Source organism: Aptenodytes patagonicus, chromosome 17, assembly GCF_965638725.1.
Source record: "Aptenodytes patagonicus chromosome 17, bAptPat1.pri.cur, whole genome shotgun sequence".
Taxonomy (NCBI): domain Eukaryota; kingdom Metazoa; phylum Chordata; class Aves; order Sphenisciformes; family Spheniscidae; genus Aptenodytes; species Aptenodytes patagonicus.
The window spans coordinates 13,723,883-13,748,879 of NC_134965.1; the positions used below are offsets into that span (position 1 = coordinate 13,723,883).

Here is a 24,997-nt window from a genome sequence, read left to right on the forward strand (position 1 = left end):
AGGATAATCCCCTCTTAGCAGAGGACTCCAGTCTGGGTGGCAGCAAACGCCTGAGCAAAAGCAATATTGACATCTCGGGAATCATGGAGGATGAGAAGCCAAGGCAGCCGTTGCCTAGGAAACAGAGTGACTCATCCACCTATGACTGTGATACTATAACCCAACATCATGCTTTCTTGTCTAGGTAACTAGTGTTCGATGACTGAGTAAAAGAAATAGGCTTTCCTATTGAATGGAGCCTGTCAGCACCAGAGCAACAGAATCATTTTTATTGTTTGTGGTGTGTTTCTGGAGGTTTGCTTAAAGCCACTGTATACCCCTCAAAGAAAACCATAGATATAGTGGGTCTAGTATGAACTTACTCACACGTGGAGAGTTTTTTATTTAATCTTTATTCAGTTGTGAGAGTTTTGAATATGCAAAACTGAATGCAAGTAGTTCCATTTCTTCAGTGCAGCCCACACAAATCAAGATGGATGAATGCTTCATAATTCTAAATTTCTGTTACTTTTTTCTTTCTAAAGATCCCTCTGACTTCACTTACAGGCTTTCTGTTATTCTGTAGAGAGTGAGATAATTACTTTAGGTGCTCCCATTGGTCTATGATCTATTCAGATCAGCTTTAAAACAAAAAAAAACCCTGCATAAACATTTGGCTTAAATGAGGAGAAGGTTGGGAGGAGAGTTAACTTAATTAGCTTTCCTTGATCCTAAGAAAACTTTAAAAATGCAGATTTGATGGGAAGAGAAGCATTCCCTTTGTCTCATTGTTTCTGCCTGTTCTAATCTATTTGTTTTTTTTTATTTATCTGAATTCTTTGTGCTTTTTTCCCTCTATCCATCATCTTATTTCCTTTATTTCATTGGGAGTGACACAGAGGGAGAAGTCTTATTGTGTGTTGAAGTTTCAGTTCTGCTATAGCTGAGTATGGTGCAGACTTACTACTGTACTTCAAGTCTGGCAGTTTTGTTAGTAGTAGTTTAGTTCTTTTCTTTTCTTGCTTTGACTGAATGTACTTTGCTTTGCTTTTGTTCACTATTCTGCTTTTATTTTCAAACCATTGGGTTTACCATTGGGATATCGATACATTGTAAAGTGTCTTCCCTCCGAGGCAGAATGGTTGTTTTTGGTTTGTCTACAACTGAAAACATGAAGATTTTTTTGGTCAGTCACTTTTAGGTTCTTGTATAGAAGGAGTACTGTGTTATGTTTAAAGCACAGTGTTGGCTTGTATAAAGGACTTCAGACTTGGGGGATAATAGGATAATTAAAAGACAAAGATAACAGTTTTCTTCCAAGCCTTTTTTCATTTCCTGTGTATCTATGATTTTAAACTGAAAGCTTTACATGCAGCTGTACTTAAGCAAGCAGATAGAAAAGTGCTATCTTCCATTCACATTTTGGACTCCTCAAACTTTAGGCTGTTGCTGAGTTATTGAGGACTAGCTGGACAAACACAGGCTAAAGACGGCAGAAAAAACTCCTTGGTAAGGTAAAGAGGGGGAAAAAAACCACAAATCAAACCAAACCATGTCATCCTCTGACCCACCCTGTACACAGAGATTCCAAGCCTTTCGTTTCCTGTCTGTGAGACTTGCGTAAGATCATTAAGACATTTTTCCCCGTGAGCTCATTTACTGCAATTTAGCGGTGCTGTGTCAGCGTGAGTAATGAGGTTACAAAGATCGCTCTTTCACACAGAAATGTCCTTGTCCTACACACTGTGGTTGTGTTTCAGTGTGTCAGCTTGTGCTTTTTGTCTGAGTGCTTTTGGCATAGAGAGGTAACTCCTAACCGCTGTGCCAATGATGGATTTAATTCTTGGCTTTCTTCATTTCTGCCCTAAAGGGGCCCTAAGCTTGGTCCCCGGAGTTTCAGTTAATAACATCAGGTTATAAATTGAGAATGTCACTAGGTTCTCAGATTGAAAGAGAGGCCTGGTGTCCTGGCCTGATTTGGGACCAGTCTTCAGGATTTCTGCATTCTGCTCCATGCTTGGCCACTGACGCAGAGTGTAGTGTGCAGATAACTCACGAGGGCTTCAGTTACAGCTCTTGAAGTCAGCACAGTCAGCACCTCAGCCAGGTTCTGCACACTCTGGAGGCATGTTCTGCTCTGTCTCATGACTGGACAGCAGGTGTATATGCTACTTTTCTGCTTCTGAATGTAGTAATTTCGTCTCCAGCAGAACTAAATGAGGGGCAAGTCTTTTCTGTCAGTGAGGGATAGGTGATCTGTATTTACCTCATGCATGTACGGCATACAAAGTAAATCACAGAACCATAGAATCATAGAATAGTTTGGTTTGGAAGGGACCTCTAAAGGTCATCTAGTCCACCCCCCCTGCCATGGGCAGGGACATCTTCAACTAGACCAGGTTACTCAGAGCCCCGTCCAACCCAACTCTGAATGTTTCCAGGGATGGGGCATCCACCACCTCTCTGGGCAACCTGTGCCAGTGTTTCACCACCCTCAGCATAAAAAATTTCTTCCTTATATCTAGTCTAAATCTATCCCCCTTTAGTTTAAAGCCATTCCCCCTTGTCCTGTTGCAACAGGCCCTGCTAAAAAGTTTGCTGCCATCTTTTTTGTAAGCCCCCTTTAAGTACTGAAAGTGTTTAAATCACTTTAAAGATTAAAAGCTGTCTATAAGCATCACTATTTTTAACCTGTAATAAATAGTTGAAAAGTAGTGAAATTCTAGTTAATAGCTCAGGGAACGGATTAGAACAATGCTTTTTATGTACCCATGTAACATACTTCATGACTGTAACCTTTTAATACCATTGTCCTTATACAACCTGAGTAGGTTTGAATTTGTAGCAGAAGTTTTAGAATAAGCTTACATACATCTGTACTGCTAAAAGGGAGGGGAGGTAAACTTCAATCTTCAGAGTCCTTGCATAACTTACCAATAAGTATTCTGTAGAAAACTCTTGCATGTTGAAGGTAGTAAATTTACTGAATAGCCGCAGTGAAAATCATAAGTGGCTGCTATACTGCAATACCTATCTACAGTTTAAGGCATATTGCTTAGATCTAGTTAGAGATGCTAGGGCTTTCTAAGCAGCCTGTTTTGGGAATGGATTTTTTCTCTGGATGCCCTCTTCATTATTGTTGAATCAGTGCATTTTCTTTGCTCAGCATCCACTCAAGTGTGTTGAAAGATGGTGCAGACTTTCCTCCTGTGACTTCCAGTCTCTCAGAAGTAAACCTGGGCCGATTTGAATTCGAGGTGTCTGATTTCTTCCTCTTTGGATCGCCGCTTGGTTTGGTGCTGGCCATGAGGAGTACTGTTCTGCCTGGCCTGGATGGTAAGCTCTTTCTGGGGTTAGAATACAGGCTGCTTAATGACCTTTGTGAACAAAGAAACTCTCATAAAAGGCGGTAAATAAAGGAGCCTATTTAAAGACTGGGGAGTGAGGTAAGTTTCTTCCTCTAAAAGATGGGAGTGTTAGTGTAGGTAGGTACTGAGGTGATGAGGGTTGTTCCAGGGGTGTCACTGCTTACCCATTTACAATAGTGTGTCTTTTGCTCTGCTGTTAATGATATATTCCATGTCATACAACATGAAGCTTACACCTCACCAAGGATCAGTCCTTGAAAAAGATACCAAAAATAACATCTGTGCTTGGTTCAGCATTGCATCTTATTCATGTCTGGCTTCATGGGTAAATTTGGCCCCCGGGTGTGTTGGTTGTGAGCCATTTTTTCCTCTCTGGTAACAGAGCCTTGTGATCAGACACATACAGGATTTTTTTGTTTTATTTCTAAATATATCTGGATTTTTTCAGTTTTTCAGTTAAAGTAAAAGCTTACTTTACTTTTCAAAATTCAGTGCGTGTTTTGCCTCTGCATTGTATGAGGTTTAGATAGCACAGCATCTTCATAGGAAATTATACGTTCATTTATCAGGTGAGGGAGAAAAATCAGTTGCAATAGTGAGAGGAGACAATAATTCAGGACTCCCAATTTTTTTCTTCTCAATTTATAGACTTCTGAGTAATGCATTTGACTGAGCTTTCAAAGTCACATTTGATTGTGGGAATAAAGTGGAATGTAATATAAACTGGAAAGTATTCTACCTGCCATAATTAAAAAAATTACCAAACCCATGTCTTTCAGAGCCTTTAGAAATCTGGTAGGATTTTTTTAGCAAGTTCCATGGACTTACAAAAGAGCATAATTAAACTCCCATTTTGTATTTTATTCCTCATGTTTGCAATACTTAGTTCTGTTCGAATAAAAAAACCAACCAAAACCAAAGCTCAGCTAAAGAGAATGGGAATTCATATATATTTTCGAACAAATTAAGGCTTTTTGCTTCTGTGAAAGAGCTGTCAGGGAAATGAACAAAAATTACACAGGTGATGGCTGGCTTTGAAAACTACACTGCAGTTTGTTTTTCTGTCTTAGGGATTTCTTTACAGGATTAGCAACACTTCCCTCTGAAGGCGGTGGAGGTTTTGCTGGGGGGTTTGGAGCAGGGAGTTGAGGGGGGTTTTTTGTAGGACTTCATGTGGAAAAACCTACCAGTATTAATTTACGTGCATGGATTCAAATTTTTTGAGCTAGAATTCGTATTTTTGCAAGATGTTGTGGTTTCCATTTAACAAATCAGAATGGACACATTTACTCTGGATTCTCATATGAAATAGAGCATGCATCTGTTTCATTAGATACCTTTTTAGAGTCTTTGAGGACAAATGCTGATTAGCAGATGCCGGGTATTGCACAGTAAGTAGAAAATACTGGCAGTGTTTGGTATGAGTACCTCAGTAGCAGACATTGACACATCTTTTCGTATAGCCAGTGGTGGCTGTCAGCAGTTGACTGTGTGTGGTAAGCCCTCCCATCAGTCAGTCCTGATGAGCACAGATGAAATTCACATTTCACTTCAAGGGAATGTACGCGTGTATTGAAAATGTGTGAAAATTTAATGGAATTGTGGCTTTTTGCAAGAGGGGTTGCTCTGAAGTGATACAGTTTTTGTATGTAATTCTCTGTGCAATCTGAAAGTCTTCCCTTGAATGCTGTGCTGCATGTGAAAGCATTTGTGTGTTCAAAAGTGTGACAATTACGTTTAAAAGTCATTGCTGGCCATATAAACATGCCCTTTAGAAGTAATGTTGGATTCACAGAGGTGAGAGCTGCCTTCCTGAAACCTTGTATTGTGAAGTTAGGATCACTGGGACAGGGGAAGCTCTGCAAGTTGATCATAACCTTTCCCTGTCTGAAATCCAGGCAAAGCATGAACAAGATAAAAATGAGGCTACTAGGATTTGTCTCAGGTGGTAACTTTAAAAACAAAGTGACTTACCATATTTTGACTATGTTTTGTATGAGGCCATAATGTTGGTTTGAACTTGAAACTCATCTGTGTTACTGGGGAAGGCTGCAAGGCAAGAGAAGAAAGAAGAGACAGCTTTGCCCTGACTGGTAAGAACGGAATTTCTGAAGGTTACCATGACTGATTACTGCGTCTGCTTGCCATTTATTGGTGAGAATGTATCAGTAAAGAGAAAACAGAACGTCATTAAGTTTAGGAAGATGTCTGAGACATGGCTTATGGACAGTGAAACTGATAAGATTGGGGCAAGATATAATGTGTCTATTACACAGTTTTCCACTTGCTACAGGAATCTAAAGCAAGCTCTTCTGCACAGCAAGCATTCCTGTTACCAGTTTGGAAGAAATTAATGTGCCATACAATTACATTTTTACCGTTAGATACTGGAAAGCAAAGAGAGTTTCTAAACTCTCTAGCCAATGGTCCTCCTTTCCCCAATCTCAGCTCCGGTACCCTCCAGACACTTTGACAGGAAAATTTCACATTAATTACTAGTATTTTAAAGTATCTTCTTCAAATTAGCTCTCACTTCCATCCTCCCTCTGGTACCCTGCAGGGAGCATGCTTTGAGAGCAGCTCAACTGACCAGCATTTCAAACACATTCCACGGTGAGCAGAGTTTACTGGAAGCATAATTAGTCTTTAGAGGTACATATGGTAAGAGATCCCATTTTAAAGTGATCATTATGGTGCAGTTGAGAGGAAAACAGACAAATTGAAACCTGTCATGCAGACAGTTGGAAGTTAGGTGAGAAGAGTCAGGTGCCCTTTGTACTGAAATGAAAGGTGGAAAGCTGCCTGGAAATGTGAGAAATAAAATTCAGGATGTTTCTATTTATTTGTTTTGTTAAGAGTCAGTTTTTAAAATAAAAGGTAAGAAAATTATATACAGAGTTTGCCTGTTCTGTCTGCAGAACAGATGCATTTTGTCATGTTTTACTTTCTGAATATTTATTTATCTTTACAGTAATAAGAGTGTGGCTAAAACCAAATCTTCATTCCAGTTTTTTATTTCCTTGCTAAATGTCTTTTAATTCTCTTGTGTCAAATATTCTGTTGGTCCCTTAGTGCTTCCTTGACAGTTCTTCTGGTTACCCTCTAGCACTCTCTTCTGTGGTCCTCCCACTGTCTCGTCTCAGTTTTTGTTTTCTAAAGTACTGATCATTTGTGTGTCTCTGTCAGATTCTTCCACTCTCTGTGTGCTGATTATCCTTGGAAGAGGCTTGCTACCCTATGAAAATGTCAATGTTTTTTAGAATTCTGAATAAATCATGAGCATTTAGTTACATCCAAAAAGTGGCACTGTTTTACCTTAGGATGGTTGTAATGGCAGGGTGTTTTGCACTTGCTCTCAATGATCAGGTTGGGAACTAATACTGCTAAATGCCAGAGTAGTAGGAAATAATCTCCTTTGGAACATGATGTGCTGTATTCCTTTGCCAAGTTGGAAGAGGGGTATGAAAACAGCTAACCCAGAGGACATGCTTTCTTGTTGCCACTAAATATCATAATTTGCCCTATGTTGACAACTTTCATAACCCTGCTGTTTACATTCCTGGCTTTCTTTGTCTCTGTCTGCCTTCAGTGCATATACAGAAGGCAGACATACACAGAAAAAGTTCCTGTACAAGAAGTATTAGAAGGTGCGATTAGACAAGTGATTTAATTACATTAAGCGCTTCCTTTAGAATCATAGAATCATTAAGGTTGGAAAAGACCTCTAAGATCATCGAGTCCAACTGTCGACCCAACACCACCATGCCCACTAAACCATGTCCCTAAGTGCCGCATCTACACGTATTTTAAATACTTCCAGGGATGGTGACTCAACCACTTCCCTGGGTAGCCTGTTCCAATGTTTAACCACTCTTTCAGTAAAGAAATTTTTCCTCATGTCCAAATGAGGAAATTATTATGTTTGGCTCTGACAGTTAATATTAAGCATGACGAGAAAGAAAGAATAAACCAATATACTACCCACTAGGGAAGGAAGCTCTAGTTTAGTAGGGTAATACCCAGTTTACTGCTCTACTTTATAAGCACTAGATCCCTAACTACACATGTCAAAGTTATAGGCTTGCCAAAATACAGTTTTAATTATAATGCAGTGCAATGCTTTACCTCACAGAATTTATTTCACACTATTGGGCTCTGCAAGAGAATTACACTTTACTTGCAAAGAATTAATTTCTGCTGTGCTTAAATGCTCTCACACGGGTGACCTGTTTCCATTTTTTCTGGCAAATACTAAGAACAAAATACAGCTTGAAGAAAGCCATCAAAAGTAATCTGGATCTTTGCAGTCTTGCTGGTGTTTCCCTTCTGCTTCTCTTGTGATGCAATTAACTGGAATACATGGGAGAATTTACTCAGTTTTCATAGCACAATAAACTGATGGGCACATTTTGTACCGTACTTGGGAGAATATGTTAGGAAAAAAGGGTACTTGATAGTGGTTCCCAGAGAACTGTGGAAAGGTACTTCACAGAAGAATCTCACAGGCCATAGTTTTTGCATGTGGCTGGCTTAATGGTGGGAAAGGGACAAAGGTGGCATGAAGCTGCTATTTATTTGATAGTGGGAAAGGGAAAAGATTCTATAGTGTCCTCAACAAGCAGTCTTATTATCTCCCGCTTTCTTTTCATCTGCTACCAGGTGTGCTGATTGATGCACACAGCCATCCTTTCTAGAAAAATCAACATACAACAGACATCAAAAGTAGGTTTTGGTTATCCTGCAGCTGGAAACCTGCTAATTGCCAACGATAACAATCCTAAAAAAATTTACAAAGAGAGCTTGGGGGGGAAAAACAACCCACAAAGCTTCACTTGATGCCCCCAAAGACACCCACATTGTTCACTTTGTGTGACAAAAATCCTGCAGAATTAAAGAGATGTTGCACCATCCCCAGAGTGAGTCAGTGAATGCAAAATACAATGCACACTGCATGTCCAAAGAAGAAAAAAGTTCATGGTTTGGCAGAACTGGATTGTATATAGGTATACTCTTATTGGAAGATTTGTCCCAGAGCATTTCTTGAGAGGCTATGAGTATTGACATCTTCATGACATGAAGATAAGTTTCCTAGACTTTTTAGCACAGAGCACATGCAATGAAGTGGTCCCCATGGATGTGTTTCATCACATCTACCTTAAGCAGTGAACTCAGATACCACGTGAGGAGCAGTCTAGTCTTCATCTGTCACCAATGGATTGGCATTTAGTTGCTCTCTGAATGGCTGTGCCATTCTCCCTTCATTATAGGTTTAAGCAGAGTTGGCAAGGTGCCTGCCTGTACAAATGTGGGCTGGGTACACACGTGGTTTCTGAGGTTTAATGCATTTTCAGTATCTGACAGTACCATATTTCAACAGCTACACGGGCTGAGTGTGATTTGGTGCTCTACTAGCAGGATAATGTGGAGAAGCGGGTAGAATATTAAATTAGAGGAACTGCTTTCTTTCCCACGTCACAAATTCCTCAGGGTCTCGCATTGTGTGCTAGCTGTTCATGAGCTAGGACACCCCATTCTAGTCCTTTTCTGAGCAACTGAATTTTTGTCTTTTCAGATAGTCCTGCTTCTGATCCTGTTCGAAAAGATAAGTAAACATGTGCCTGATCTTTAATTAGGAATTAATGTTTTCCTGAATTGGATGCTCAATGTTGAAGTGTCTTGAGAAAGTTTTTACTATGATCAATAAAAGGTTAATTGTCTTACTAGTTTGAGAAAAAACATTGTGTGCCTGTGCTGTAGCCTTTGTAGAACAAACATTCATACAGAACAAAACAATGTATTGTTCTGACCTGCTTATGGCAATGCTGCTATTACAACTCAGTATCAATCTTTTAAGCTTAGAACTTGGTAACATCGACATAGCCTATATCAAGATTTGTCCCTATATACCATTAATAGCAGCAAGCACCAGAACATGAATTTTTAGAGTCCTTCCAGCAACGTGGAAAGCACTTGAGAAAATCTATAAGAATGTAGTGTTTTCTGATGTAGCTGTTAGTGACTTTCTGTGACTGCAGCAGAGGAAGATGTACAGCATCAAGTTTGCTCATTGTAGTTTTGCTTATGTACAAATACCTTGACTGTTGCTCTTGAAAATGAGAAAGAACCTAAGTAGTGTGTTTTTGATTTTTTTTTTCCTTTTTAATTCCATGATGGGTGCTCTGGTGAGAGATGTCACTTAAGATAGATTCCATTAGATCTAATATTCCGTGACACCTTATATTAAAACTCTTAAGATCTTTCTTCATGGTTTCCAGTTAAGCATGTGTTTGGCTTGTGCATGGGAACAATGCTGTACCAAACATGTCTTCTAAGGAAAAACATCATACATGTTACCTGTTTTTTGTTATCACCACAAGGAAATAGTAATTCTATCAAAAGAACATTTAGGGTTTATTGTATAGCACAGCAGGTTTGAAAATATGTCTTGCTTGCATGGAGTTCATGGGGAGCAGACATAATATTCCCAAACATATTTTATAAATACTTTAGTCATTCCTTTACTCCTGTAGTTAATAAACTGACTGTTGTAACATGTAATGCAGTACTATACAAACTGTACTAAATTTAATGAGCCTATAATGAATTTATTTGCTCGCGCTGGCAAGATTCAGTGTGATTGAAATGTGTGGCGATGAGAAGTGACTACACCAGCTGTTTTACAGACCTTAGCAGTCTTGTGTGATCACTCACCTGAGTAAAAGTTATGCTTTGGTGCTGTGTGTTTAGTCAAAAGAATGTCTTATTAGCTGAGTAAGTGATTTCAAGATTTGCACTTACAGTTGCAGCCCAGAAACCTCAGGAGCTGCACACCTTCAGCAAGAATCATAAACATTGCTTTGCTGTTATGACCAGCCTGATTTCTATACATTAGCTTCCATAATGTGACTTAAGAAACTGCAGGGCTTTCTGTCACCTACCTGCTCCTGCTGTCACCTAGGTTTAAGTCCTCTGGACATAACAGGCCCATCAAACCATTTTGCTGGTAAATATTTGAAGTGCTGAGCATCATAGCTCTAATGCTCAATAATATATTTACAAGATTTTTAAACTTCTTTTTCCTTCCTTAATTCTGTCTATTTCTCTGGCTGGTCTTCACGTCTGCTACATGCCTGCATCTCAGATTGTGATGTGTCTGTAAAATCCTTTGCAGTGAAGTCTTCTTTACATGTGAAATAGCAAACAGTTTAGTTAAATTTCTTGTGGCCAGATGTATGCTAGTCTGGAGTTTGCAGAAGACCATATTAAACATGTTTCTGTATAGACTCCTTGAAAATTGTAAAGGGGCAATACTGAACTCTCTTTCTCATTCTCATTCAAGTATGCCAGGTCCGCCCAGCCTGCAGCCAAGTGTACAGTTTCTTTCACTCTGCTGACCCCTCTGCCTGCAGACTTGAACCATTGCTGGAGAAAAGATTCCATCTCCTGCCTCCATTCAGTGTCCCACGGTACCAGAGATACCCACTAGGGGATGGAAGATCTCACCAGTTAGGTACAGTGCTGATTTTTATAGCTTTCCTTACCTGTTGTTCTCTTAAGCATTCTCTCCTTACACAGCTCAAGAGGATTTGAAATACCAATGTGCTAACATGCTAAAAACAAGTCATCTGGGACAGAATGGCACAGACATATTTAGCAAGTGTGGAACCAAAGATTACCAAGAAAAAATTATTCTTACGTATGAGCTTTGTGATACCAGTTGTGTTAAAGAGGGGTTGGAAGGTGATACCACTGCTTTAGTTGCAGTGTCACTTGCAAACTTCCATGTCTTTTGACTATCATTTTAAACAATTTATTTTTACATTTAGTTGACCTTTGCCTAGATCCTCAGATATTGTTTCTGTTGGTCACTTATTAGATCACTGGGCAAATTGTCTTTTGATTGCTCTTTTCCTAGGTAGGCTATTGAACAATAGTTATGTTGGGTAATAAATGTTTGAATCCAGGAAAAAATAGAAATAAGACTGATTTGTGGGGAGGAAAGAGGAAGACGTGGATGAGCAAGGTGCTAGTAGAAGGAATTGTGCTGTTTTGACTTTATAGAAAATGAGAAAATCATATAGGTGCGAAGTATCTTGACTTGTCATATTATAAAAAAAATGAATTGATCAGTGTGTATCTGTACATGCATGCACATTAGATTTATTCTTTTTGCTACAGATTCAGACATGAATTCAAGCCTCAGCAGGATATTTCAAAAGGCTTTTCAGGATTCAGAGTTTAAGGTTGGAGGCTAATATAGTAAAATCGCAGTGTTTTCTATTTGTTGGAGCTAGAAGAATCGTATCATTGGGAATCTGTTCTGTGCAGTAGGATACACACAACTCCTTTGTTTTATGTGCTCAAATATGGTGTACACTGGATGCAAATCAGTTTGAATCTGATTAAATCAATGTTTGAAAAGCAACAGTTGATCTTGAGTTGCAGAAGGTTGGTTTCTAGGTGTTGGCTTCACTGAAACATGTGAAGATCTGGCTGTTCCTCAGGAATTACTTAAGGAATAGCTAAGGTGAGGGACAGTCCAAACTAGGGAACATGTGCTCTCTCCTCACCCCAGTGTCTGAGTTTTCTTTCAATGGAAATATATACCCTGCTTTGCATTCTGACTTGGAGTTATTATAATGACTGACTGCACTTGGAAGTCCTGCTGGTTACTTAGGTACAAATTCTGTCACTGAGACATATCTAAGGCTATCTTGAAAAGTTGAACCCTCCTTTAAATAACTGTCATAGGAAGAATAGTTCCCTTAGGCTGCTTTTCAAATGGAAAACCTTAGGTTGGTACACTTTACCAGCTTTGTTATGTTAAAGTAAACCCTTCAGATACAGTGATTCTTGAAGCAGAGACTTCATAAGTGGTTTGGGAATAACTGATGTTCTTTTTGAGTTCATCTAAGGCACTGGGTGAGAAGATTTACAGACCATGTAAATCTGGAAATCCTGTCTGTTGGATATATTATAAAATAAAAATTCCTGAGTGCTAATGATCAGCAAATGTTCCATGGTATGGTTTTGTATTTAAATCTCTGTGCAGAATTAAATCATTGCTGTGCTTTACACCTAAGCTGCATTATATTTCAATGAACATGAAATCCTCCCATTTAAATGCAATTACTTTGAGATCCTTTTGGAATTTAAGGTTCTTCATTCACAAAGGATTAATTCTAGTGACTATAATTTTTTTTTCCTTTCTCTGATACCTGAGCTTGTGAAAGTATTTCTTAAAATGAGAGCCTTTGTGGTGTCAACTGGAACGGTAGTTTACTAATCAGTTATGATGAGACCTAGTTACACCAAACTCTAATTGTTATGCACTGCCCAAGACAGCCTTTTCTGATAATCTTTCATGTTATTAAACAATCTCATTCCTTGTTCCTTTTCTCATAAGAACTGATGATTAAAATAAGAATGATTCTGTTGTCTGCCTGACATTCGTGATAGGTGCCTCTGTGGAAAAAAATTATGATCTGGAAGCCGCATTAAAAAAAAATTTACTACTAGAAGAGAATTTAACCATATGATTCATATGAATGGTTCAGCGATAACACAGGCTGGAGAACATGATGAAAGCTTGGGGGGTAGGATTTCTATAGCTGTCTTTCAGTTCTTGCCAATCAAATGAAGCTCTTGGAGCCAGCTGCTTTGTGCATAGGGTTTATCTTTAAGCTTTTAGTTTATCAAATTTACTCTTTCCATTGAGATTCAGGAAGCATCTAAGACTTAAATGGCAGGACTTAAAGAGCAGGGCACGTTTATCTAGACAGTTGCCTTTTGCATCCAGCAGGCATCAATACCTATCACTAAGTCTGCCCCCAGGGTCATTCAGTTTGTAGTAATGTGGTATTGTTCACGTGTGTGATGAATTGATCTATTAAGAGCTGAATGATGATGAAAGCTGACTCTTACCAGGCTTGATTTTGACAATCACAGAGACTTGACTAGCCCAGAGAATTACTCCTCTTTCTGTCAATTACGTGGTCAGCTGCAACTGTATCTTCTGTTGATACAATTCCTAATGTGGATGTGATTACATTATTAGGCTATTGATAAAATAGCTTAATAAAATAAAATTGAGGCATGATTTAAATTCAGTTTTCTGAATGTATAGGAGAGTCAACACATTATATGCAAAGAGAAAGAAAAATTAGCAAAGATTAAGTTTAATATCTGAGATATCTTTGACCTATGCACTGGAATGGAAATAATCATATAAGGCATCCCACTTTTTCAGAAGTTACCTCTTAAGGGGATATTTACCTCTTGTTGCTGTGATATACAGACAAATGAAAGTAAAAGAAACTGCATGCAAAGCACTGCCAGATATACAGAGCAGGTGGAGAAAACATTTATCTTCATAACTCTTTCATCTATGGTGATTGCTCAAAAATGCGATTTAGTAATTGGTGGGGTTTTTTTACTATAAGGGCAAGGTACAAAGTTCAGGTTATGTTACAGCCCGGAGAAAGCCATGCTCTCTTGACCTTTCATTAAACAGCAGCTTTCTCAGCTGCTGCCTAGCTGACATTTCATAATCAAAGTGCTTTTGTAGCTATTATAAGTGAGCCTTAGCTTTGTGACAGGTCTCTGATCTACCACCAGTCATGTCTTTTGACACTTAATAACGTGTGGGATTTAATTCCTTTTTTTGCTTTGCTGCTTATGACATGATGCGTTTTATCTACTTGGGGGTTAAAAGTATGGTTGCTGTGTATTAATTCAAAGCACGTGCTTTCAACCTATCCTACTTTTTAGACATTTGACATAGCAGAATGTAGATAATCATAATCCTTTTTACTGTTTGAGCTTCTACCTCACATTTTACTTTGCAGCACAATTGAAATAATTGCAAAATTTTTCTCTTGCAAAATTTTATTTATAGGGAATTTGCAGGAGTGCCAGTCCAGACTATGGCTGATCCAATTGGTCTGCTTCATTATGGATAGATTGAAATTAAGGTCTAAAAGCACAGTACTTCTCCAATTGTATATGCATAAAATAAAGTATTATTAATTTTGTCTGGAGGTGGTTACTGTGTGGCCTTGAGGACGTTGCTTTGCCTCTTTGTATTGGCTATAACTATCATAATTATCCAAGATGAGACTCTGTAAAATGATCTGTCTTTATTTTATTTCTTACCAAGCATGATAGTAAATTTAGATTAGTAGGATAAATGATAAGAAACTTTAGTGACCCTCAGAGCCATGAGAAAGGTTGTTTTTGGTGGGAAGTATCCATTTCAGTTATTTAAATAGAAGAATTAGGCAAGTAGACTGTCCTAGTCTAAAGTTGAGCACAGAGCTTTTAGGAAAAAAAACAGTATTACATGTATTTTATTAATCTCTAACCAGTTCAACAGAGACCTGACCTGCAGAGATGAAGGCAGGCTGCCCTACCTGTTCAAAATAAATATAATTCAGGAAATGGGAGAGAAAAAACTGCCAAAAATGCCTTCCTTTTTATTGATTTGATCTCTTCATAGGGCGAAGGGTTACTGAGCTTAAAATAACAGTATTACAAAATAAACAACAGGTTTCAAGGCACCAGACCCCTTACCAAGCTGATCTTAAGCTAGTCAATAATATGGAAGAGGCTAACAGATATGTTGGCTGACAAGATGTTTTCCATTCTGTGCAAAGTTACTATTTTTACTTCTTTCTCCATCTCCATTTTAGTGGGAATGAAAACCCAAAACTCTTGCAAAATTATAGTGGGGGAGGAAGGATTAGATTAGGGTCAATTTACGACTGTTTCAGCAGAGCAACAACAATTCAGAAGCAGGAAATTTATTTTAAAAGCACAACCTTTTTTATTTCAGTGAATCTTTTGGAAGGGGAAGCAGAAAGTATGCATCAGGCCAATCATGAGCACTTCATGGAGATATAGCTCTCATTTATGGGATTCATTGCACCTTCTTCTGTGCAATTTCCTGTTGGTTGATGTTTGGATCAGGGTTTCTGGTTCAGATAGACCCCTAATGGGGTGCAATTTGGCAGCTTCCCTGTTCCTTACTGCTTATGTCTGTGGATTCTGCTACTCTCTTCAGTGAACTGATTTGCTGTGTTATTTTAGGCCACATGATTTGGGGTTTGTTGTCCCAGAAGGACCAGGTGCCTTGCTGTTCAGTATTTAGTATGACATAGAATCAGACCTTTGACTTCTTTGTGCTGCTTCTTTCACTACAAAGAGCATATAATACTTCCTCATTTTGTGAGGTAAGTAATAGGAAAGCAGCATTGTGTTTTCTTTTCAGTTGTCTGTGTTGGAGTCTGTATAGTTTGCCTGAGACAAGGGAAGTAATAAAATTATCCTTCCATTCTTTTCACCTCCATCAAGGTTTCCTATAGCCACACATAGCTTTCCCTACTGTATGGTGTCAACAAGATTCCTTTGAAAGAACAGTACACTGCGGTTTCTTTAATGAAAACTCAGAGCACATGTTCCCATGGAAACTACAATTGAACATGTTCTGTCCAAACTACATACCCATCACAAAGTGTTAGAATTTAATTGTTTCTCTGATTCCGTTGCAGGGCAGCTCCTTGTGTTGTCTTATGCAGTTGAGGTACTCAAGCTCAAAACAAGCCAGAATCTTTCGAGCCGTGTCTGCTTTTTGCAAGGGAGGAGATTGTAGGGAGCTATGCTGCTGTTCCTTTTCATTTAATGGTGACATGTTTTACCAGTTCTGATAATCTATAGGCACTTATGCTTCCAGTGTATTTTTTTTAAGGAATGGTGTCCTTGAAAGCAGCAACTTCTTGTTGTGTTCTCTGGTGTGCACCATTGAGATATTCATTGCATTAAGAGTTGGTAAGACTTGAAAAGTTGAAGGGAAACTTATTCTAGGCCTCCACTACGTAATTGTATGACATAGTCCCCAACCCAAGATCATGTGAAAGATGAGCACAGTGTGATTACAGTTATTTGTCTGAATGGGACTGAAATACACTGAGAAATAGAGCAATACATCATCGAGGGCCATCTGCTTTCTTTTGTATTATGTGCATTGAACTGAGTCTCCTTTTTCTTTTGCTCACTGTTTTAATCTCTCCAAGAGGTTTGTTCTTTGAAAAACAACACTGAGGAGTCAGCTGCTTTTGATATGCACTTTGCTATATATCCTATGTCTCAGTTGAGGTTCTGCCTTTCCTAGGTACAGGAGAGATGTGCAGGCTGCTTCAAGCAAAATTATCAGTAGTGCTTTTGTTTAAATGCACATCTGTTCTTGCATGTTTCAGAACACCTCAGGAGGAAGGCTGTTTTCTTTTATTAAGTAGAGGTGTTAGCCATGGCCCATAGCTCATCTGTCAGAGTGGCATGAATAAATGAGAATTCCGTTCCATTTGGGAACACGCAAACCAGTAAATAGCCTTGCTGAAGGCTCTCTCTAAAGTCATTTTGCTTATGTCAGGAAGAGGACAAGAGAAGTATCACAGACTCCCAGAGCTGTGTAGCATTTCTCAGAGAATGACTTTAAAATGGGTAGTGTTGAATGTGAAGTAAAATAGCCTCCCAACATCACTACCCAGTTTGGAAGATCTTGGTCAAAAGCACCCAGCTGCCATTGCATTTTGATGGCAGTAGGGTGTGCTTTCTCCATTTAGTCATGCTGTCTCACGCTGTCCTCCTCACTCTGAAGGAGTTTCATCCACGGTCATTAAATCTGATATTATTCAGGAAAATGCTCATTGGCTCTGTATTTAAGGAAAAAAAAATACACACTAGTTTCAAAGCCATGTTGTTCATCCCACTGGGGGTTTTTTTAATTATTATTTTCATTTCTGTAACCTGCAGGTGATGCTATCCACAACCACAGTGCTCTGTTCCTTGAGAACAGCTCTTTGAACATACCTTTCTCTCAGGAGAGTCCTGGATCTCCAAATGCATCTGATCAACCACAAGGAAAAACAAGAAAGTTGAGCTTGGCCAGCACAAACAGTGAAAACTCAGGGTCAACAGAAAGCTTGCCATCAGCATACCTCACCAACAGTGAGTGAAGCCTGGTGCCATGTGCTGTCTGATAATGGCAACAACCCTTCCCTCCACATCCTTTCTGTGGAAAAGTTTATTATGAAAAGGAAAATTATCTGCTTGGAAATTTGGGGAGAAGGAGAGCAGCCTAAGTTGCTGCAATTTTAAATAACACAATTTAGCTTCCTCTTCTGTTTGTAGTTAAGTAGATAAAGTAATAGAAGTGAAGTCACAGTTTTATATTAAGGTGCTACTCATAAATAGTCATTAAGGGTTTCATACTAACAGGGATTTAGAAGCATGTTCCAGATACTAAGAAATATAGATAGATAAGATTTGTTACCCATATTTAAAAGTGCTATAAATCATTATATTGTCCTGTTATAGACTGTAGTCATATATCAACATTCCGTTCACTATTTGGGAAGCATTTGCAATTCTTACTCTATAACATGATCATAAAAGTACTAGTCTTTCACTGTACATTTTCTGTGGACCAGGAAGCAATCATGCTGAGGTGATTTCTGCTTCCCAAAACTTGGACCCAATGGAACTGTTTAGATTGCGGACATTTAAGTGATGATGCAGTCAGTGAAAACAGTACTTTCGTGTTTGATAGATATCTTTGACAAGCTCTAAATGTCAAGATTTAAAAAGCAGAAGACTTCATTCAATTATCTAGCTTAAACATAAAGACAGCAGAGATTTATTAAGAAGATATGTTATAGAAATGTGATGCTATTTTGTTTGGGTTTTCTGTAGTTACTGCAAAGTGGTGGGGAACAAAACGAATAGATTATGCCTTGTATTGTCCAGATGTGCTGACAGCCTTTCCAACTGTGGCCCTGCCGCATCTCTTCCATGCCAGCTACTGGGAATCAACAGACGTTGTGGCCTTCATTTTAAGACAGGTCATTGATCTCTTTATTTTTTCTCTGCAACAAATAACAGAGTGATTGTTGATTGCATCTTCCAAGTGTGATCAGTCTTTTAATCTTTAGTTCAGTTAGATGGCTAACTGTGGTTGCATCACATACAACTGGATGTAGAAATGACAGACGTGGATTTATTGGAGAGGAGAAGGGGACGGTGAGCCCACCATTAGCACTGTTGGCTGGTATTCTTACTACTGACTGTGTGACTGGGCACAATGCACTGTCATGCATACCTTACTCACCCCTCTGTCATGGTTTAATCTCAGTCGGCAACTAAGCACCACGCAGCCGCTCGCTCACTCCCCCCCCAGTGGGATGGGGGAGAGAATCAGAAGGGTAGAAGTGAGAAAACTCATGGGTTGAGATAAAGACAGTTTAATAGGGAAAGCAAAAGCCGCGCACGCAAGCAAAGCAAAACAAGGAATTCATTCACTACTTCCCATGGGCAGGCAGGTGTTCAGCCATCTCCAGGAAAGCAGGGCTCCATCAGGCGTAATGGTTACTTGGGAAGACAAACGCCATCACCCCGAATGTCCCCCCTTCCTCCTTCTTCCCCCAGCTTTATATACTGAGCATGATGTCACATGGTATGGAATATCCCTTTGGCCAGTTTGGGTCAGCTGTCCTGGCTGTGCCCCCTTCCAGCTTCTTGTGCACCTCCAGCCTTCCCATTTCAGCATGGGAAGCTGAAAAGTCCTTGACTAGTGTAAACACTACCTAGCAACAACTAAAACATCGTGTGTTATCAACATTGTTCTCACCCTAAATCCAAAACACAGCACTGTACCAGCTACTAGGAAGGAAATTAACTCTATCCCTGCCGAAACCAGGACACCCTCCCATGCCCCAGATCAGTATAACCCTGTATTATGTATTAATTTCCTCCTGTTTTTGAAGGAATAGGCTATCTCCAGCCTTAATTACATATTTCCCTAATAAATAGCAAATTATTAGCATACATTTGATAATAAACCAGCAGTTTGAAAGTACTGCTCCTGTAAGAAAATCAAGTCTCTCCTGTAACTATACTAGAGTATTTTGAGGCATTGTGTGCGCTGTCTCCTCAGAATTTATTTCTGAGTCATATGATGGGTCTCTTGTTCCTACTGTGTCAGTAATTAGTCAGCAACTCACAGTGACTTAGGGATAATGCAGTGCTCTGACCTCTAGAGAAAGTGGTGAGGGTGACCCTCACCCAAAAGCCAGTCACAAGCAGTTTAATTTGGATCAGTGTGTTTTTTACATCCAGTGAATGATGAAACAGCTGCTGCCAGGCAAATAGTAGAGAGAATAATGCAGAAAACTGCACAGTGACTTTTTTTTCATTAAATCAGTTTGGCAGATGTCAGTGTGCCTGCCTCTCTTGCAACACCTTTTAGCTGGTCTCTGAGTGTTAACTCCCTCCACCTCCTGCTCCCAGTGCTGGTGTCAATGGTGTTAGCTCCCTGGAGGCACACCTGGTAGCTCTTGGGAATGGAAGCTCAGAGGCCGAGTTCCCTCCAGTCCAGAACTGCTGCTGAGTCATATTGTGCAATTGTACCAAGCCCCCATCTTTATATGGCATTCTGTGAGTTGACTGTGCAGCAGACAGTCTGGCTGGTAACCAGAATGCTTGTGGAGTTTTTGATTGCTGTTTTTAATTTATGAAATTCTAAGAGTCCTTTAACCTCTTGCTGTCCTTTCAGAGCATCCTTTAGTATATCTGATTCCAGTCAAAATGTATCATTAAGCAATGCAGAATTTTAAAAGCTAATTTAAAAAACTTTGTTTATAACTAGCACCACCATAATCAAGGCAAAGCAGAAGTTGCTGGAGAGTTTTTCCATGAACGAGAACAGTGTCCAGAACAGGAATCTTATTTGATGCTCATCCCAAAGTAGAGGAGAGGTTTCTACTGGAAGTGACAAGATGCAAATCCCTGTTTTTTCTGTTCAAGAGCCCTAGATAATTGTACATAGATGTTTCTCCTCTCTTTTGCAGCTCTTACCTAGACAAGTCTTACCTAGACTTGTATGTGCATTACAGTTTTTAGAATTTAGTAAGCCCTTCAAGCATTTGGAACATGCCCATAAAGCAATATGTGAGCTTACAGCACTACATAAAGGACTGGTTAGTTCCAGCATAGTCTGGACATTCTGCCCTTGCTGGGGGTTAAGGTTAAGGCTAACTGCTCCTGTGGGCACATATATTTCCTGCACAGGACCTCCAGTGAATAGAATTTATGACAATTTGTTAAAAAACACTCTGACCTCTCAGCATTACTATGATTTGTTGCAAGCCAACTGCTTTGCTAAGGCTGTGAATGCAGCAGGATTTTACTCAAGAGACTTCATATGAGACATCTTTCAAAGGGACTCTAGGCCACTCTTCCAGAGAGGGCACCCAGGGCGGAAAACTTCAGCACAGAAAACCAACCGTTCAACTTGAGTAATTTTCTGCTAGCTTGTGAAAGAAACAGACTAAGCTATTTCTTATTCAAAATGAAGTAGGCTCACGCTATCCGTGATCCCAGGGTGCAACCCACAGATTTCAGTAAGACAGGGCTTGTGGTTTCAATTGAAACAGGGCATAACCCACAGATTCTGTAATCTGTGGGTTGTGTCCTGAAATCTGAGTTGGACATACAAGTTTCTTGGTAAGTGTGTGTTATTTAGGTTGTAAGAATGTGTATTTTGTATGACATATTAGGGTTCTGCATGTTCACAAGTTAAAGTCCTCTTATCTTCAGATGTTACTAGCCACAAGCCAAATCCTGAGCCTATCACCTACTGCAGTGGTAGTATCCAAAAGGGGATAAGAACTATTCTGTCTGGGTATATGTATAGAAAATCAATGCAGATGGAGTCAGGAATCTGACCTCTGCCCCATAAAGGACATTGAAAATTACTTTTGTGGTCTTAAGCTGCTTTACTGACTTTGCAGACCATGAGGAGACAATGTGACTGTCACTTGATACCTTACTAATGTTTTCACCATTTTCTCTGGAAGAATGTGCAAGCTCTGTTGTGAATGGAAAAGCTGTTCAATAAGTACTTGAGATTGTGTTGCCAACAGAGTGAAAGCAGTTTATTTGTCTGTACAATTAATGTGAACATATGGCCTGTACCTCTTTCTGCTTTCATTGTGCTTTTGGCTCTGCAGTGTCATTCGTCTGGGGCAGCAGTGTACTTTCCCTTTCTTTGCCAAGTACCGGGACTCCTCAGGCCACACGCTGTTTATTTAAAATATTAATATAATTTCAGGTGATGAGGTATGAAAATGTAAATTTCAAGGAAAATGACAGCCTGGATCCAGCAACACTAAGTCCATCCAATCCACGAGAAAAATGGCTACGCAAAAGGACACATGTCAAATTGAGAGTAAGTATAAATCTGAATATCTATGGCAGCTATAGAACTTGGGTTTGGCAGCAATTTAAACAGAGTTTGATCTCCCAAAGCATGAGTTTACATAACTGAATATTACCAAAGAGCTGAAAACTGCTAACGTAATCCAGAGGCAAACAAATTAACAGTTAGGGAACAGGAACAATTTATTCTTGGTTTATCAGTACATGTTGGGAGAAAGTATATTTCTTTCTTTAAATAACAGAGATGCCTTAAGTTTCAGTTAAGCAAAGAGGTGATTCTTCTATTTTCTTATATGCTAGATGAATCCATAACTCAGGAAAAAAATATTTTCTTCATTCTTCAGATGCCACTTCAGTTAGAAATGTCAGTTAAGATGCATGTGTTTTGCACATAATCGTGTGAATCTATGGCACCACTTGAAGTGAAGATAATTGGCATTCCCTTAAATGTTCTCTCTTATTTGGTCATCTTAAGCGCTCTCACTAGAAAGTCTTTTCAGGAACCCACCATTACTGGAAACCTGGCTCCAGCTGAAATAGGAATGCAGTTTTGCTAGGTGCTCTAAGGTGCACTGTGACGTACCTCAGACACACTGTCCAGAACTGTATTTCTGTGTCACTGTTCATAATAACATAATAGAGACAGTAGCCTCATTACAAAAGCAAATACTACCCTTCCCACCTTCTGTTCTTGTTTCAGAATGTGACTGCTAATCACCGAGCTAATGACGTCATTGCAGCAGAAGACGGTCCTCAGGTACTAGTTGGGCGCTTTATGTATGGACCTCTGGACATGGTAGCTTTAACAGGTGAAAAGGTAAAGTTTGAGTAATCAATTTCCTTATTTTTCTGAACCAGCTTTTACTAGAAACAGTTGTTGAATGTAGCACGCATGTATAGTACCAGAGAAAGCCTTACAGTGAGGGGAAGTATGTCACTAGCCCCCATCACTTCAGCAAAAATGTGCTGTAAGTGGGCTTTCCTGATAGCTGACCTTTTTCCCAGCTCTCATCCTTCTTACATGATGCTGGCCATCTCCTCTGGTTAATGATGAGTATGCTGTGCAGTGATTTCTGAACCTGCCATCTGATTGTACCACCTACTGGAGGCAATTAACTTTTTGAGCAAGGAGGAAAAAGAATTTTGTAGTGGTTGGCAAATCACTAAAAGAAAAATGTATATCCTCCTATCCAGGTAAGACAACTAGATAAAGGAATAGGGATTCTAGAGGCTAGGTGGCTGCTGTTTCTCTTATACATGGAAGAGTAAAGATTAGTTTTAGAATTTAAGCAGTAATGTGACACGATTGGAACTGTCACTCCTAAAGCTGCCTGCAGTAGCCAGGCTTACAGCTAACAAAGCCAAGCATTAAGTGAACACATTTGTTCGTGTTCACTGAGACTGTAAGAATTTTTGTGGAAATTAACGGAGCAATGCTGCTGAGCTGAGAGTAAAACTGAAGCGTGGAGGCTTCACCTGACACTTGACCTGTTTTGTGGGTGCCCATTCTGCTGAGATGCAGCACTAACCTGATGCCTCTAGGGATCAGCCTGCTGATGGCATGCCTTCTTTGGAGTATATTTGCTAGTGCAAATGGCAGGGATGGATGTTTCTGGAACCATGTCTCTAATGACCATGCTTCTGTCACAGCTGGGCTTTGTTAGTCAACTCCACAAGACATAAGTGATGTGCTGCTTCTAAGATTTTGTCGTAGAATTCAGCATACCTTGTGCTGATACACATTGAACTGTCAATATAAGTTATGGTTACAATTTTAAGACCATCGCTGCTTCAATCTTGTCCCATATGGTTTGTAAAAAAAACTTAAAGCAGCCCCATCACTTGAGTTTACATGCAAGACAGGATCACAGATTTTGTCTGATTTTGAAGATTTTAATCACAGCTCTTTATTAGCTTTTACAAATTTCTTCAATCTGATCACATTTCATTCATTGATAAGGTGGTTCTGGCACAATGATGAATAGGGCACCAAAGGGGTTCATAGTGGTCCTATGAAGAACACCACGATTGTATGGTTCCAAGACTTAATAATTTCCGCTCTGTGCCATTTCTCAAATGTAAGTTCAAAACGTCAGTTAAATGTATCTGAGTGTATTGGATTGCACTGAAGGTCTTCAGTTAGATCTACAGTCAGGAGGACTGCAGATCAAAGCTGTGTATTTAATGAATCTCCTGGCATGCATTGTTTGTGCCTATATCATAGCAATGCCTCTGGTCAAAAGTTGGACACTCTTGTAACTGGTACAGTGCAGAAATTAGAAGAAACCGTTTTTACCACAAGACCATTGAATCTGTCAAAGGAAAGGCTATCCCTCTCCCACCTTCCCTGGTGGGAATTAGAGGGGGGGAAGGATTTATGTCAATTAGCAGTGTGGCCTGCAGACTTGAACAGACCTTGAAGTGTTAGTTTGCTTATGACAGGAGAGCCTGATCTGCTCTGTCACATCACAGTGCTATCCTCAGCAGGAGGAAATTTTCCTTGAACCTCATCTGCTTTGGGTGGCTCCTGTTGAGGCACAACAGAGTAGTGATAATCAGGATGAGGCCATCTGGTCAAGATAAGGAGACAGGAGCTTAAGCTTCTCTGAGAGTCTCTGCCAGTCATATACTCTCATGCACCCAAGGGACTGGCCACCTAGGTAATCTCAGCCTCAGTCTGTTGACCAATTAGAAAACGTTAATTAACCTGAGATGGGCTTGACATGCCAGTTTTTATTGAGACAAGGATCAGTCCTGGAGACTACCCTTGTTTTCCTGAATTCCTGAAATGGGCCTGTTGGGGTTTCTACAGGTTTGTAGACTGGATTCATTTTAGCCCTGGGTCTTTTACTAAGATGAATTTGGGCTGGTAAAAAAGACAACATATTCAGCGTTTCAGTGTGCAAATGCAAACTAGGTTGAAGATATATTTCAGCATTTCAGTGCTTTTCCTGAGGCCGGAGGTGCCTCTCTGGGATTTACTTAACCTATTATTTTCTGGGCATTATAGTCTAATGTTTTTCCTCCCTACATAGATTATTGTGTGCTGGCTGGTTGCCTTGAAGTCATATTCCTATTTCAGAAGGATAGGGATGAACAATAAGCTGTGTTTCTGCAGTGGTAAAACAGATGCATATTATGCTTGGGTATTGAATAGAATCCTGTCATTAAAATCTCTTGAAAGGCATTGCTGAGTGAAAATGTTAAGATTATTACGAATTATTGCGCTGGGAAGAATTCCATACTCAGTGATTGAATTACTGATAGTTTTTATTCTAATTTTGAGGGGTTTCAAAACTAATAGAAATACTATCTGTATTTTTTTTACACTTGTATGTTGTCCCTCCAAGGATCTCAACTAACTTTACATAAAAAGCTAT

General features: G+C 39.5%; 1 protein-coding gene across 4 annotated transcripts in view; it reads left to right on the forward strand.

The window, feature by feature from the left end:
- The window catches only part of PITPNM3 (PITPNM family member 3), a 147,625-nt gene that overhangs the window by 110,291 nt on the left and 12,337 nt on the right, over positions 1–24,997 (forward strand). For 3 of the 4 annotated variants that reach the window (XM_076354776.1, XM_076354780.1, XM_076354777.1), the window contains exons 9-15: positions 3–184; positions 3,146–3,315; positions 10,687–10,857; positions 17,157–17,351; positions 18,096–18,244; positions 21,511–21,627; positions 22,318–22,434. In XM_076354776.1, coding sequence (XP_076210891.1) covers positions 3–184; positions 3,146–3,315; positions 10,687–10,857; positions 17,157–17,351; positions 18,096–18,244; positions 21,511–21,627; positions 22,318–22,434 — 1,101 coding nt within the window. The remainder of the gene's footprint in view (positions 1–2; positions 185–3,145; positions 3,316–10,686; positions 10,858–17,156; positions 17,352–18,095; positions 18,245–21,510; positions 21,628–22,317; positions 22,435–24,997) is intronic. The other variant, XM_076354779.1, reaches the window with a different exon arrangement.